The sequence below is a fragment of the Silurus aristotelis genome (assembly GCF_946808225.1).
Source record: "Silurus aristotelis genome assembly, chromosome: 3".
Classification (NCBI taxonomy): domain Eukaryota; kingdom Metazoa; phylum Chordata; class Actinopteri; order Siluriformes; family Siluridae; genus Silurus; species Silurus aristotelis.
This window is the reverse complement of record NC_139576.1, coordinates 10364980-10381419: the sequence shown is the minus strand read 5'-3', so window position 1 is coordinate 10381419 and position 16440 is coordinate 10364980. Positions and strand designations below refer to the sequence as shown.

General features: G+C 39.9%; 1 protein-coding gene across 1 annotated transcript in view; it reads right to left on the bottom strand.

Moving 5' to 3' along the window:
• dcbld2 (discoidin, CUB and LCCL domain containing 2) overlaps positions 1-16440 on the bottom strand; it is a 33824-nt gene that overhangs the window by 12126 nt on the left and 5258 nt on the right. The window contains exons 2-5 of the mRNA XM_083537005.1: positions 13727-13951; positions 8277-8414; positions 2062-2113; positions 1888-1960 (exon numbers count right to left, since the gene is read on the bottom strand). Coding sequence (XP_083393131.1) covers positions 1888-1960; positions 2062-2113; positions 8277-8414; positions 13727-13951 — 488 coding nt within the window. The remainder of the gene's footprint in view (positions 1-1887; positions 1961-2061; positions 2114-8276; positions 8415-13726; positions 13952-16440) is intronic.

The following is a 16440-nucleotide window of genomic DNA, read 5'->3' as shown; positions in this document are numbered from 1 at the left end:
CACACACGAGCGTGCCGCAAAACATACACCACTTCCTAGTGGCAAAATAAAAGCGCTGCCAGGTCCAGCTGCTGAGCAGCACACGTGCACGCCTTGCTCCTGCTCTCACAAAATCACACACATCCTCTCGCATACACACGCTCGCATGAGGCCCGTGTTACTCGGCGTGTACGAGAGAGCCGTACGGGATGACTTCGTTCTGCTGTCAGCTGGCCTGCATTACAAAGTCCATCAGCCAAATACTGACCTAACATTTCCCATAGAGACTCATATACAGAACTACACACACACACACACACACACACACACACACACACACACACACACACACACACACACACACACACACACACACACACACACACACACACGGAAAGTTTACTTTCTTTTACAGTTCAAACTGCAGAATTTCAGCCAGTTTTTGCCGAAATACTGTTATTGTACTTAACATAAAAGAAAAAACCCGAAACAAGCCCAAACAGAAGCTAAAGGGGCCTGGGTGATAATTGCTTTTCCCAAAAAACCTGGAAGGCATCATTTCAGTATCTTTACTGAACTCCTTTGAGTAGCATCAGGCTGGCTCAGCTGCAGGGAAATTACTGCTAATGTGCTCGGTAACTGTTATTACAAAACGCTGTTCAAAGAATTTGAATTGCAAACAGTTTTCAGGTCAAATACCGTAGAACGAAACTTCATAGCGGATTTGAGGCCTCTTCGGTCTCAGTAAGTTGCGTTTATTTATAAATTTTTATATGCAATTACAGTATAAGAGAATGTGAATTATGATGCAATCGTCCAGTTAATATTGAAAGGAGAATATAGCTTGTTGTTTCTGAGCACATAGAAAAAAAGAGAGTTACTTATTTATTAAAATCTCACTAAACCAAATATGATCAATGTCCTAAAGTGCACAATATTTCTAATCGAACATCTCAATCCTAACCTGGAACTTAAAGCTCATTTTAATGGCGGTCATTTCTTAGGCAGAAATATCCACTCTGGAGCAGTTTGTGCACATGATAAACAACATGATACAATCTAGAGCTAATTCAGAGATCGCAAATAAACTAGTAGAACACAGTGCATGGAAGGTTGGCGGTCATGGTGAGGAGTCGTTTGGGGTTGTTCTATGATGAGTGTCTGAATGTTTTGTACATGGAAGAATACCACTGTAAGAAGAAGACGTTAGACTCCCACAGATTTTGAGAAAATATACTATTTAAGTGGTCAAGAATAAAAGCTATGGAAATATATAAGCACATTTAAGACACTATGTGGACCTTTTTTTTTTTTTTTGTCAATAGGAGCCGATATATAAATCTTAATACTTCCAGATAACAAGTTTCCATGTAGCACTCTAGTTCCTCTGGGAAAACCTTTCAACAGTTGTGTAGTTCTTCAAAACACCCAAAACAGTAGCTATCCCTTTCACCCTTATACCAAAGTTTCCAAGCAGAACCAATTTAGAAAAAGAGCTGTTAGCCATCTAAAAAACACCTCAGTACTCCTTCATCCCACAGTGCAGTGTGCAGCCTGTGTATATTGCACCATGGAGTATCATTCGTTTCTGATCATCACAACCCTAAATCCAAAAACTATAAACCAGGAACTTTTGGAACTGGCCTTTGCATAGTGGACCCTCTGAAGCTGTTCTTGCATAAAACTAAACAATTTGTTCCCGGCTACAGAGCCACAGATTGATGTTGAAAACCATCAACCGCGCCTCTCATGAGGTCATAAGCATGGGACCATTAATGCGCCAGCAAGCAGCCAAGGCAGGATGAGGTCATCACCCAGAGACAGTGAGAACAAGAGGAACAGATTGAATTCTAAGGGCTTTTGTTGTGGTCTGTATGTACACGTGTGCGTACAAGTCAGTGCACGTACATCTCTGTAGCCATGTGGTATGGTCCCAGACACCTCGCCAAAGTTCGTCAGACACCCGGCAGGACAGAACTTACTGCAGAAAAGATACAAACACACAAATAAGTACTGAATACGTGCACATTTCTATGACTGTATATACACAATTGCATGCATTTAATTTAAGCGTAGGTATACCTGAACTCTGCCTCAGTAAAGTTATATCCTTTCTCCAAACAGGAGATCAGATCTGCAAAGAAAATTTTCAGTGTATTTTCAGACTTAAGAACAGATTTTCCAGGCTAATGGTCTCGGTCCTGACATAAATACACAAGATATTTTATAAAGATATAAATACACAAGATAAATTGCTCATATCCACATTAAAATATGAATGCATGTCAGGGATGCTGGGGCTTTTCTCAAGTGTTAAACAAAAAAACAAGCACTAATAGCAAACTTCTGACTAAATCTATGGTTGAAGGGAGAATTGTATAAAAACATAATAAAAATAAAACAGTAAATACATAAAGAAAATGTTTAAAAGACAATGATAAAAGAAATTAGTGACACCTTGCTTTTCCTTTCCATCTATATATAAATGTATGTATGTCTGTGTATACAATATATGTACAACATGTGTGTTTGTATATGTATTTCTGTCTAAAAAAAAAAATCCAGAATCGTCCCTACAACATTTGAGCAAAACCCTCATTTCATTTTATGTCATCAATCCTAAACCCTTACTGTTTATGCAGCTCAACAGAAAAACTGCTTCATTTGATAGTCTGGAAGAAGCGTGTGATACTCAGTCACCCGTCCCAAAACTTCCCATAGAAAAATATTTTTCTTCAGGATAACAGTGTTTAATCTCCAGAGAAATTAAACATAGTGTGGAGCAGTATGTGTGACAAATGAAATGGGGAAAAAGAGGGTTGTAAAATAACATTAATTAACATGGACATGTCTATTTGGCTTTGCAGCAAGTGTAACAACCTTCATAGCTAGCTAAACAGTGCTAGCTCCCATAAATTGATTTACAAAACGAGTAAGAGGCTTTCAAACCCTTGCAGCAAAAATATGCTTTTTTTTTAAATAAATAAGCCAAATAAAATAGCGGCTCGTGGGGTTTAATAGATTCTAGGACTAGCCAGCTAGTTTATGCTAGTTACAAATTGAACATATTTGATATGTATATATTAGCAAATGTGTAATACCGTATTCTAATGCTAGTAGCAGTTTTGTTTGAAGTCGGATTGTTTAGATTTTGTCAGCAGTGCCTTGTTGTTGTTGGTGTGATAGCTATTGTATCTAATAAAGTGAAGAATATGCTAGGAGTCTCAAAACTGATGAGAATTTTTTTTTTTTGTACATTACTACATTGTGTGAGAAAATTTGACTGCTAATAAGACTAATAAAGATTCATTTGTTTAATACTTTTTCCCCCCCCCTTTTTTCAGATTCTTGATGGATGAAATAAAGCTGATATCATCTCAGGTAATACAGGTGAAGTTATAACTGGAGGTTTGTGGATAAATGCATATGTGCTTCGCTGAACATCCCATTCGAGACCCTCAAGCTTCTGGGAATGCTTCCCACTAGATTTTGGAGCATGGCTGTGGAGATTTAATACTAGCACTTGACTTGACTAATGCTTTTGTGGCTGAACGATGCTGGATGAGGTTTGGGGTGCAGTGTTCAGTGGGTTAAGGTCCAAACTTGGTAAGTCATGTCATAGAGCTCAGGCTTGGACTCCTTAGTTCCAGTACAGAGGTTTCATACTGAGAAAAGAAGCACATACATATGTGTGATGTGCGTCCACATACGTCAGGCACATAGTTCATATTTGGCAAATTATACAAAACATTGTAGTGAATGAATGTTACATTGGTAGAACTAAGCTTGAGTTGTTATACATGCATTTGTCTTTAAAAATCATTGACACTGTATTGTCTCTACAAGCCTAAGCCATTTCTTCTGTATATACTATGATTATGAAAAGCTCAAATGTGAGACAAGCCTCTAAATCTGGCAACAAATCATACTGAGCTCTATGAGTTGCTCATTAATTCTCTCTCCTACAGATACAACAGTGTTCAGTATGTTGCTGTGGTGAGAATATTGATTCCAGTGGTTTATGTGTCTCGTTGCGCGGTGTGCAATGTGTGTACGTGTGTGTGCGAGAGCTGTTCCTAACCTTCAAGTGTTACTTATGTATTCAATACATCTTTCACTCTCACTGTCATGGAGTAATGCGGATCAGCTGTGTGTTGGGTTTCATCAATCAATAATAACAGCTTCAAAAAGGCAGAAAGTATGTGTGTGTGTGTGTGTGACAGAAAGGCAAGATGTATCTTGTGGTAGTGTGTGCTGTAATATAGTCCATTACTCAAACGCACAGCCTGGCACTGTCTGCTCCTGTCATCCTGACTCATCTGAAAGAGGATCTCTTCCTCTCACACACACACACACACACACACACACACACACACACACACACACACACACACACACACACACACACACACACACACACACACACACACACACACACACACACACACACACACACACACACACACACACACACCCCAACCTCACTTATGAACACACTCTCTTTCTCTCTTTGTTTGCTGGTAAATAAACTAGTAGGCATCCCGCAAGGAAAAAAATATAATTAGAACACAAGACTAATGTACATGTACACAAACACACACACAAACACACACACACCACCCCCTGTGAGCTGCTGGAATTCCAGAGGTGTGAAAGCTGTGGATGTGCCAAGCCGTTCAGAGCTCTAATCTGACCTGCATTTGTGTGTGTGTGTGTGTGTGTGTGTGTGTGTGTGTGTGTGTGTGTGAGTGTAAAAGAGAGAGAAATGCCTGTTTTACAATTCTATTTGGTCACATCTACATCTTACATATTACTTACAGACACAATCAAAATTTGTGTTCATGCTGCTTTAAGAAAATAATCCTACCTTTAGGATTGGTGTGATACCATCACGCTCAAGTTGAGTACTATTTAATAACAGCATGTCCTGTGGGGTTCAATTCCTTATTAAAGCAATTATAAATATCAGCAGTATCAGGGATAATCAGATTGGATGGATATATCTCGACTTGCCGTATAACTAATTTGTACTTAAACAAAAAGCATTTGGCTGGACAGATAATGGTTCTGTCCATTACCTGTCCATTAAAATCCCCTCCCTCTTTTCACCATGCAGGATGAGACATGATGGGAACACAGTGATTATGGTTCCACAGTTTATCATCTGGGTCCTTTCACTCAACATTTGCTCGCACGCCACAGTGTGAACACTCTACTCTGTTACACAGAACCGTCTAACAGATGAGCATGTGATTTGAAACACAGTTAATTCACTTAGTCTAGACTCCTCGGACAGGCACTGACGATACACAGACATGCCGATAAGGCACAGACGCTCGCCCGAATGCTCGCATTCCCGCAGCTCTGTTCCGTGTCCCCTTTAAAGCATTATGCTCAACCTCTCAACCTATATCGACACAATAACCTCCGAATATGACATCACTTCCTTTCGCTCGAAGAGTGCAGTTTAGTAATTCTATTTGCAAAGTGATGCATTTTCGAAAGCACACCCTGTCTCTGGAGTCACTGAGATTTTATTCTCCCTTCTCCCCACACACACACACACGCGTTCCGGACATTTGATGCCTTACAGCCTGTGTCTGCACTAATGCAATCATGACTTCTGTAAGAAACGACCCGAAAGAAATTCGCTCTGATTTTTCCTTCTTAATCAGTTGCACATGAGGCCCCTCCCTCTCATCTGTACAAACACACACAGACGTCACCATGGTGACTCCTACGCCAACCTCGTCAGAGGTGTAGTCTCAGGCAGGAACACGCATACACACGCACGCGCGTGCACAAGGGCTCGCACACGCACTCACCCTGCTAACAGCTCCTCATTCCAGTTCATTGTAAAATAAACAGAAATGCAGTTATGATTTTTATTAAATTTTTTGTATCATTACACAAGTTCACACGTCCTTGAGTCACACCCATGCTGCTCCTTTTCCTCGATTTGTGGACGGATCCCAGGAAAATACACCGACTCCAATCTGTGTTTTGGGCCAAAATTAGAAACACATCATATTTCCCATGTTCAGAGCCTGTAAGGTGTGTTTATATAGATGCTGTCCTCCCAGCAAATTATGACTGTACAATGAGATTACACAAGAGTCCCAATGCACATTGATGCCAGCATGATCTGATCCTGCTATTCCTTCCTTCAACTCGTTTTTCGCTAACACTAATGGACTGACGTGAGAAGCTCGGGGACGTAGCCATTTAGATGACAGCACTTTCAAACAAGATGACATCATGGTATGTCAAAGGACAAAATCCTTCCTCAACTTTCTGCATATTGGTCTTTATAATGAATATGTGGTCGACTTTATGGCATCCTGTGTAGGTTTCTTGGTTAGTTGTGTTGTAACTTCTTGTAGTGTTTCATGTAACACTGTGATTGTGGAGGAATGTCGCTTGGCTTCACGATGTTCTGTATCGGCTGGACACGGCTGAAATTACAATAAAGCCACTTGATTTGATTAAACCTACAATTATGTTGAAATCAGTACTAGTAGTAATATAGCTGCGTTCAAGGTTGAGTTGCAACTATCAATTTGCTGCTTACAACCAGCAAAGAAACAAATATTAGCATTGCTCGCTACTGTACTCTCACAAGCTTCTTCTTAACATTACTCGCTAGTGTCCTCTGACTAACTTCTTACTAACATTACTCGCTAGTGTCTTCTGACTAGCTTTCTATTAACATTACGTGATAGTGTCCTCTGATTAGCTTCTTACTAACATTACTAGCTGGTGTCTTCTGACTAGCTTTCTATTAACATTACGTGATAGTGTCCTCTGATTAGCTTCTTACCAACATTACTTGCTAGTGTCTTCTGACTAGCTTTCTATAAACATTAATCTTTACTGTCCTCTGACTACCTTCTTATTAGCATTACTCGCTAGTTTCTTCTGACTAGCTTTCTATAAACATTAATCTTTACTGTCCTCTGACTACCTTCTTATTAGCATTATTTGCTAGTGTCTTCTGACTCGCTTTCTATAAACATTACATGATGGTGTCCTCTGATTAGCTTCTTATTAACATTACTCACTATTTTTCTTTGACTAGCTAACGATTATCTAATTAACCTATTAACATTATTTGCTATTATTTGCTGACTAGATTCTTATTTACATTACTTGCTATTCCTCTATGTGGCGTCTTATTAACATCTCTCGCTACTATCTGCTGACCAGCTTGAAGCAAACATTCTAACATTAAGATAACATTCTTCGCTATTGCTGTCTGACTAGCTTGCTGCTAACATCGCTCACTTTTATTTTCTGACTAGCTTGCTGCTTAAAATGCTAACCTTGGTTTCAACTCTACCTAAAGAGAGTGATGCAGCAGGACTTTAATCTTTCAGTGTGCCCAGCTCTTTCAGTTCTTCCTCTTATAGATCAGTTTTCCCTAAACTTTCCTGCTATATCTCAATAATGCTCTTCATGTCAACCTGGATTCTGGAACTCAAGAACTTCCTGTCTTTATTACTCACTAATTTTACACTTAAAGTTAACACTAATACGTTCTGCATTTAAGCACCCATCACTGAACACCTCAACAATAATGGAACTATAATCAAAGGTCATTTGGTGTCACCCAGATAATGAAAGGTTGCCTTTTGAGTCTGGTTCCTCTCAAGATTTTTTTCCTCATACCATCTCAAGGAGTTTTTTATTTTTTTTGCCAATGTCACCACTGGCTCATTCATTAGGGCTAAACTTATGAGGTGGAAAAAAAATAGCCAATAAACTTATACCCTGATTTCGGACAGTGTCCATTGTTAAAACCACTATACAAATAAAATGGAATTTATATAGAAAAACAAGTAAAGAGACGATCGGTTGTTGTTAACGGTTGTGCCGAGATCACTGAAGTCCCATTAAACACTTATTCTCAGAGGGAAAGGAATACAACATATACAAATAAACCAATAAATCAGCACCATAAAAAAATCTTTTAAACATTTTTATTGAACCATGTAATTATCATCTTTAACGGTGTCTGCATTAAATCTATCCCTAATATAAAATTTTTGTTTAAAAAAAAAAAAAGTTTAACTTTGATGCCATTGTTAAACTCCTACACGATTACTCAGCAGCTCGCCTTCAAAACCCGCTGGAAACGTTTTTAGACCAGTCTGTTGAATTGTGTTAGTCAGAAAGGTGGATAAAAGTGTCTGACAAAGCAGACTGGGTCTGTTCTATTTCCCACAGAATCCCATGTGATATCGTGTCGGAGTGCGAGTGAGTGTGTGAGTGTGAGTCAGAGGTGGGAGTGTGTTTACCTGGCTGCTGACTGCTGGCGTAGGAGAGGAAGAAGCCGCGCCCGAGGCTGCGTGGGCCGCTCATAAACTGCACCGTGACCTGATGGCCAGACGAATTCACCTCCCTCAGACCGCTCACGTCTCCGTGACAGAACTTCACTGCACGTATATATATAATATATATAATGTGTGCACACAAACAAAGAGAGAAAGAAAATGAGAGAAAAGAAGGGGACAGGAAGTGAGAACTCCACAGAAACACAGATTGTGAAGTGGCTTACAGGCACATAGTTGTGCAAGCATACACTAATCCCAGTGTTATGCGCTTTATTGAAAATCTGGAGCCAATCCATTGGTTAAGTGCTCTTGGATAAAGCAGACCCTAGGATTATAATTCACTACGAGCTGAAAAACAACAGCGCTCGCTCCATTCCTATTTCAGACGAACAGCGAACACTTGCCAAAAAAATAAAAAATACTTCAGAACGCCGTTACTGACATGCTTGCATGCTGAAAAACTTCTTATACCCGGGTGAGTTGTTCAAATCCGCAATTCATCCACAGACACCACAGATGTGTCTGAGGTATGAATATAATACGGGTCGATTGAGACACTGCAGGTCATCCTCTTGTAAAGAGATATGCCGATCGACCAGGCTGGCATTTAATGTCTCTAATCAGATCAATCTGGACGACGTCTCCAGCAAATCCACTTTGCTGGTGGTTTAATGAATGGATGGATTATTTTGAGTTTGTGCTTCAGATTTGTTAGACTTTAAAAACAAAGAATGTGCATGCCTGATTCTCAGATGATACAACATAGCAGCACACTGCAAAAATACACAGACCAGGCAAAAAACTGTGCCATTATAACATTATGACAGGTGAAGTAAATAACACTGATTATCTCTTCATCATGGTACCTGTTAGTGGGTGGGATATACAGTATATTAGACAGCAAGTGAACATTTTGTCCTCAAAGTTGATGTTGGAAGCAGGAAAAATGGGCGAGCGTAAGAATTTGAGCGAGTTTGACAACGACAAGATTGTAATGTCTAGATGACTGGATCAGAGCATCTCCAAAACTGCAGCTCTTGTGGGCTGTTCCTGGTCTGCCGTGATCAGTATCTATCAAAAGTGGTTCAAGGAAGGAACAGTGTTAAACCAGTGACAGGGTCATGGATGGCAAAGGCTCACTGATGCACGTGGGAAGTGAAGGCTGGTCCGTGTGGTCCGATCCAGCAGAGGAGCTACTGTAGTTTAAATGGCTGAAGAAGTTAATGCTCAATGGGTCACAACTGCTTTGGCACCAAAAGGGGGACCAATACAATGTTAGGCAGGTGGTTAAAATATATGATTATAATGCCAGCATTTCAGAACAGTTTTGGCAATAAATGGGGGACCAACACAATATTACAAACAAAATTTATATAAACAAACGTAATAGAGCAATATGTGGTTCTTCTGTTATCTCAAAGATGGAGTTACACAATTTTCCCTTTACTTGAGCCAAACCTGTTGCAGCATGATAATGCCCCTGTGCACAAAGCCAGCTCCATGAACATTGGGTTCACATGGGTTGGAGTAAAAGAACTTCTATAAAGCTGCAGCTTTGCGATGAATTGGAATCCTGAATGCACTCCAGGCCTCCTCACCTCACCTACATCAGTACCTGGCTTTACCAACATCCTTATGTCTGATTAAATCTCACACTCAAAAGTGGAGGTTATTACAACCGCAAATGGGGACTGAATGTGGAATGAGCTTTTTAAAAAGCACATACGAATCAAACATTTTGTAAGCACCCTAATTATCACACTGATCTATTAAACACTCCATTCCAGATTTAGTTCCCATTTGCTAATTTATATATACATACACACACACCCACACACACATATATATATATATATATATATATATATATATATGCAGTGAGGAAAATAAGTATTTGAACACCCTGCTATTTTGCAAGTTTTCCCACTTAGAAATCATGGAGGGGTCTGAAATTGTCATCGTAGGTGCATGTCCACTGTGAGAGACATAATAAAAAAAAAAAATCCAGAAATCACAATGTATGATTTTTTTAACTATTTATTTGTATGATACAGCTGCAAATAAGTATTTGAACACCTGAGAAAGTCAATGTTAATATTTGGTACAGTAGCCTTTGTTTGCAATTACAGAGGTCAAACGTTTCCTGTAGTTTTTCACCAGGTTTGCACACACTGCAGGAGGGATTTTGGCCCACTCCTCCACACAGATCTTCTCTAGATTAGTCAGGTTTCTGGCCTGTCGCTGAGAAACACGAAGTTTGAGCTCCCTCCAAAGATTCTCTATTGGGTTTAGGTCTGGAGACTGGCTAGGCCATGCCAGAACCTTGATATGCTTCTTACAGAGCCACTCCTTGGTTATCCTGGCTGTGTGCTTGGGTCATTGTCATGTTGGAAGACCCAGCCTCGACCCATCTTCAATGCTCTAAATGAGGGAAGGAGGTTGTTCCCCAAAATCTCGCAATACATGGCCCCGGTCATCCTCTTCTTAATACAGTGCAGTCTCCCTGTCCCATGTGCAGAAAAACACCCCCAAAGCATGATGCTACCACCCCCATGCTTCACAGTAGGATTGGTGTTCTTGGGATGGTACTCATCATTCTTCTTCCTCCAAGCACGTTTAGTGAAATTATGACACAAAAGTAGAATTTTGGTCTCATCTGACCACATGACTTTCTCCCATGACTCCTCTGGATCATCCAAATGGTCATTGGCAAACTTAAGACGTGCCTGGACATGTGCTGGTTTAAGCAGGGGAACGTTCCGTGCCATGCATGATTTCAAACCATGACGTCTTAGTGTATTACCAACAGTAACCTTGGAAACGGTGGTCCCAGCTCTTTTCAGGTCATTGACCTGCTCCTCCCATGTAGTTCTGGGCTGATTTCTCACCTTCCTTAGGATCATTGAGACCCCACGAGGTGAGATCTTGCATGGAGCCCCAGTCCGAGGGTGATTGACAGTCATGTTTAGCTTCTTCCATTTTCTAATGATTGCTCCAACAGTGGACCTTTTTTCACCAAGCTGCTTGGCAATTTCCCCGTAGCCCTTTCCAGCCTTGTGGAGGTGTACAATTTTGTCTCTAGTGTCTTTGGACAGCTCTTTGGTCTTGGCCATGTTAGTAGTTGGATTCTTACTGATTATATGGGGTGGACAGGTGTCTTTATGCAGCTAATGACCTCAAACAGGTGCATCTAATTTAGGATAATAAATGTAGTGGAGGTGGACATTTTAAAGGCAGACTAACTGGTCTTTGAGGGTCAGAATTCTAGCTGATAGACAGGTGTTCAAATACTTATTTGCAGCTGTATCATACAAATAAATAGTTTAAAAATCATATATTGTGATTTCTGGATTTATTTTTTTAGATTATGTCTCTCACAGTGGACTTGCACCAACGATGACAATTTCAGACCCATCCATGATTTCTAAGTGGGAGAACTTGCAAAATAGCAGGGTGTTCAAATACTTATTTTCCTCACTGTATATATATATATATATATATATATATATATATATATATATATATATATATATATATATATATATATATATATATATATATATACACACACACACACACACACACACACACACACACACACATACATAAAATTTCATTCAGAATCACATACTTTCTTAGGGCTAAAACAATTCCTTAAGTAATTCGAAGAAAGAAAGAAAAAAAAAACATTATTTTCTCTTGTATATTTAGTATTGCTCTTGAATTTTAAAAAGTACTTCTTATCCGATTAATCGATAGAATACCCAGTAGAATCCTCGATTACTAAAATAATCGATAGCCTCAGCCCTACACTACATACACACTAAATGTGGTATGTCCTATTTACTAGGTGTTCGGACTGTTTTCCTCTGAAAGCATCTTAAAACCCAGCTCACTCCTCACACTCCTGAAACTGCTTATGCACTGCAGTAGGTCAAACCTGTTTGACATGTAATGCATTCTTCACTTCGTAGTGAACAGACTACAAGACAATAAACTAAATTAAAAATATTAGGTCTCAATCATATTCTGTTGAAATCAGTATACTCAGTATATGATTTCCGGATATATTTTTCAGGGTGGATCTTCGAACACTTTTTTCAGGTAGTATTTACCCACAACTCCACATGTACTACAGCGGAGGAGTGTGTCACATGACAATTAATGGAAGTTTAAACAAAAAGTGCTAAAATAAATCAATAAATCAGGGTAATGGCACACTGTGTTATACAATATAAAAGATATACTGAATAACAAGTGAAGTTGAGATGCGGCAATGAAGATTGCAGTGATAGTTTGCGTAACCAGCCTACTACATTCTCCGCATTTATGCGAATACCGATTCCAGTCTCTTTAGTAAAAGAATTACATAATTTAATTTACTTAATTGTTTATAATGCATTGATAAAACAAACTTTGCACATCTTATTGATTTAACTTGGACTTTATTAAACTCTGACGCTATTGCACAAAAGATTAGTAGGTTTACATTAATTACTAGACATCATGCGATCCCCACCCTGCATTAACCACTAGACAAATAAAATGTGGGTCAAGCCCAAAACAGTTTTTTTGGTACTTTAATGGTACTATTACAAAGGTTTCTCTACCACCATTGAGACCACTTGTTCCACCTTTAAGACCATATGTACCACTATGAACAACTGTACTACCATTACCATTTCTGGTCAACCGTTGAGACCACCATTACTACCATTAAGACCACCTGTACTACCATTGAGACCACCTGTACTACTATTGAGACCACCTGTACCAGCATTGAGACCATTTGTACCACCATTGAGACCACCTGTACCACCACTGAGATTCCTCTTCCACCATTGAGACCACCTGTACCACCATTGAGATTCCTCTTCCACCATTGAGACCACCTGTACCACCACTGAGATTCCTCTTCCACCATTGAGACCACCTGCACCACCACTGAGACCACCTGCACCACCACTGAGACCACCTGCACCACCACTGCACCACCACTGAGACCACCTGCACCACCACTGAGACCACCTGCACCACCATTTGCTAGTTTACTTTTGTTGAACTGTTTGAGGAAAAGCTAGAAATTCGCTTGTATGTATTTTTGTACACAAATGTCAAAACATGCTTCAAATATTGGATGTGAAACTCAACAACATATCCAGGTTTAAAACTTCTCATTACCTAAAGCAAATGAACATGGGAAGGAACAACCATGACTTCTTTTTCTATAAGAATTCAAAGAGAAATGAGCAAATGAACTAACTTACTTTATCTATATGTTTAATTGCTCATTTTCTGGCCCATGATTTGTTTTATAGACCATTAAATCCTTAATTGGCTCTATTTTTTTGCGACGAGCCTTACGAGAGTCACAAGAACATCAACAATGAGACGTAAAAGAACCCCCCTCTTACCTATCTCTGTCCTGCCTGCTCCGATACCATTAAACAGCCGGAGGTAGGACACCTGGCAGTTGTGTGTATTGATGTCGAGGTCCGCCACGTGCAGGAGGAGTGTGTGTCCGGCGCGCCCGCTAATCTCCCACTCACACACGGAGTTTGCCGGGTAAAAGAGAGGGTAGCCCAGAGACGCCAGGCTGCCGCTTCCCACGCCCAGCACCGTGTGCCCACAGCCATCACCTACAACACACAGTAATAAACAAATTAAAATCCAGACAAAAGGTATCGATTGATATGATAGCGATTTTGTTTGGTCATGCTGAGTAAACCTTCAGAGTACACACTTGAAATTCAATTGTTCTTCAATTGTATTTCTAAACAAATATTTGGCAACCTGGTACGTGAAAGCTTTCTTCGAGGACGTTTAATATGCCAGAGCACCGAATAACATATTTATAGACTAATGTGCGATACCTACGGATATAATAAACAGTATGTTAGTGCAGATGAAGAAGCCAGCCTACTCTTCAATTCCCAGAGAGAGAGAGAGAGAGAGAGAGAGAGCAAGAGAGAGCAAGAGAGAGCAAGAAAGAGAGCGAGTGAGTGAGTGAGTGAGTGAAAGAAAGAAAGAAAGAAAGAAAGAAAGAAAGAAAGAAAGAAAGAAAGAAAGAAAGAAAGAAAGAAAGAGAGAGCGCAAGAGCGAGAGTGAGAGTGAGAGAGAGAGAGAAAGAAAGAGAGAGAGACAGATTGAGAGTGAGAGAAAGAAAGAGTGAGAGTGAGTGAGTGAGTGAGTGAGTGAGTGAGTGAGTGAGTGAGTGAGTGAAAGAAAAGAAAGAAAGAAAGAAAGAAAGAAAGAAAAAGAAAGAAAGAAAGAAAGAAAGAAAGAAAGAAAGAAAGAAAGAAAGAAAGAAAGAAAGAAAGAAAGAAAGAAAGAAAGAAAGAAAGAAAGAAAGAAAGAAAAAGAAAGAAAGAAAGAAAGAAAGAAAGAAAAAGAAAGAAAGAAAGAAAGAAAGAAAGAAAGAAAGAAAGAAAGAAAGAAAGAAAGAAAGAAAGAAAGAAAGAAAGAAAGCACGAGAGCAGGAAAGAGAGTGAGTGAGTGATCAAGGGAGTAAGTGAGTGAAAGAAAGAAAGAAAGAAAGAAAGAGAGAGAAAGAGAGAAAGAAAGAAAGAATGAGTGAGTAAAAGAAAGAGTGTGTGAGAGAAGGAAAGAGAGAGAGAGAGAGAGAGAGAGAGCACGAGAGAGAGAGTGAGAAAGAAAGAAAGAAAGAAAGAAAGAAAGAAAGAAAGAAAGAAAGAAAGAAAGAAAGAAAGAAAGAAAGAAAGAAAGAAAGAGAGTGAGAGAAAGAAAGAGTGAGCGAACGAGCGAGCGAGCGAGAGAGAGAGGCTTTATAATCCTCTCCAGATAATGTCTCTGATGTAGCATGTCACATTCATAGCCTTGAGTCTCTGGTAAATACTCTGGCTTCGAGCCATAGTGTTCTTTGGTTTATATTTTGTGTGTCTCTATCACCGTCTGTCATCCGTGAAGGCTAATTAATCCGTTTAGTAAAAATAGTCGTACTGACGGCAAGATTGCGTCCTTGATCAATGTGTGGTGTACTGCATGGCTGTAGGCTTCGGGAACAATCAGAGCGTGCAAGTCACACCACCAATAAACATAAAAACCAACTGGTGCACATTCTGTCTATGCAGACATAAAGTGTGCCTTGTTTAAAGAAGTAAATAGCTGAAGGGTTTTCAATCACCTTTGGCCACTGACCACTACGACCAATACTGTACATATAATCAGCCTCATAAGTATTTGGGCCTGGATTTTTCCTGGAACAGCGTTCTTTAGACAAATGACACCAACATTAATTTGTACCAGAATTACAGGGCCTGTCAAGCATTTCACACCTAGTCGTCATTTCTGAGACATGTTGCTATTGTTTAGATGCAACAAACTAACTAAAAAGCAGAAACACCAGAAAACTTGTACACTGAATAACTGGCAGAAAGGTATATGGAAGGAGAAGTGGACAGAGACAGTGAAACATGAAGGTGGACACTTAAAGGTTGGGGTTATTTTGGAGCAGGGAAGGTTTGAGACTTATTCAAAATGAAAGGAATACTAAACAAACATGGCTACTATTCCATACTTCAACACCATACAATTCCATCTGGACTGCAGCTACTTGGAAGCAACTTCACCATACAACAAGACAACGACCCGAAGCAAAGTATACGTCCAAGCTCTGTAAGCGTTATTTGGAAAAGCAAACAATTAAACCCATTAGGTTTGCACTGGCTTGTGCAACCATTAGGGTTGCACAAGCCAGTGCACTCTTATATAAATGGGAAGGGTTGCATTAGGAGGGACATCCAGCGTAAAACATGTGCCAAATCAAATATGCAGATCACAAATCAGAATTTCATACCTGATCGGTCGAGGCCCGGGTTAACAACGACCGCCACAGGTATCGTTAGTCAACAGAGTACCGGTGGAAATTGGGCTACTGTTGTTTGATGGAGGAGAAGGAGAGGAGGAAGACGTACACAGAGACAGCAGGGAAAGGAGAAGTGTAGGAGAGTGGAGGTTCAGGTTGATACTTTAAATGTTGGTACTATAACTGGCAAAGGGTATGACTGGTAAAGAGAGGGAGCTGATATGATGGAGAGGAGAAAGGTAGAGATGTTGTGTGTACAGGAGACCAAGTGAAAAGGGAGTAAGGCCAGGAACATCGGAGGTG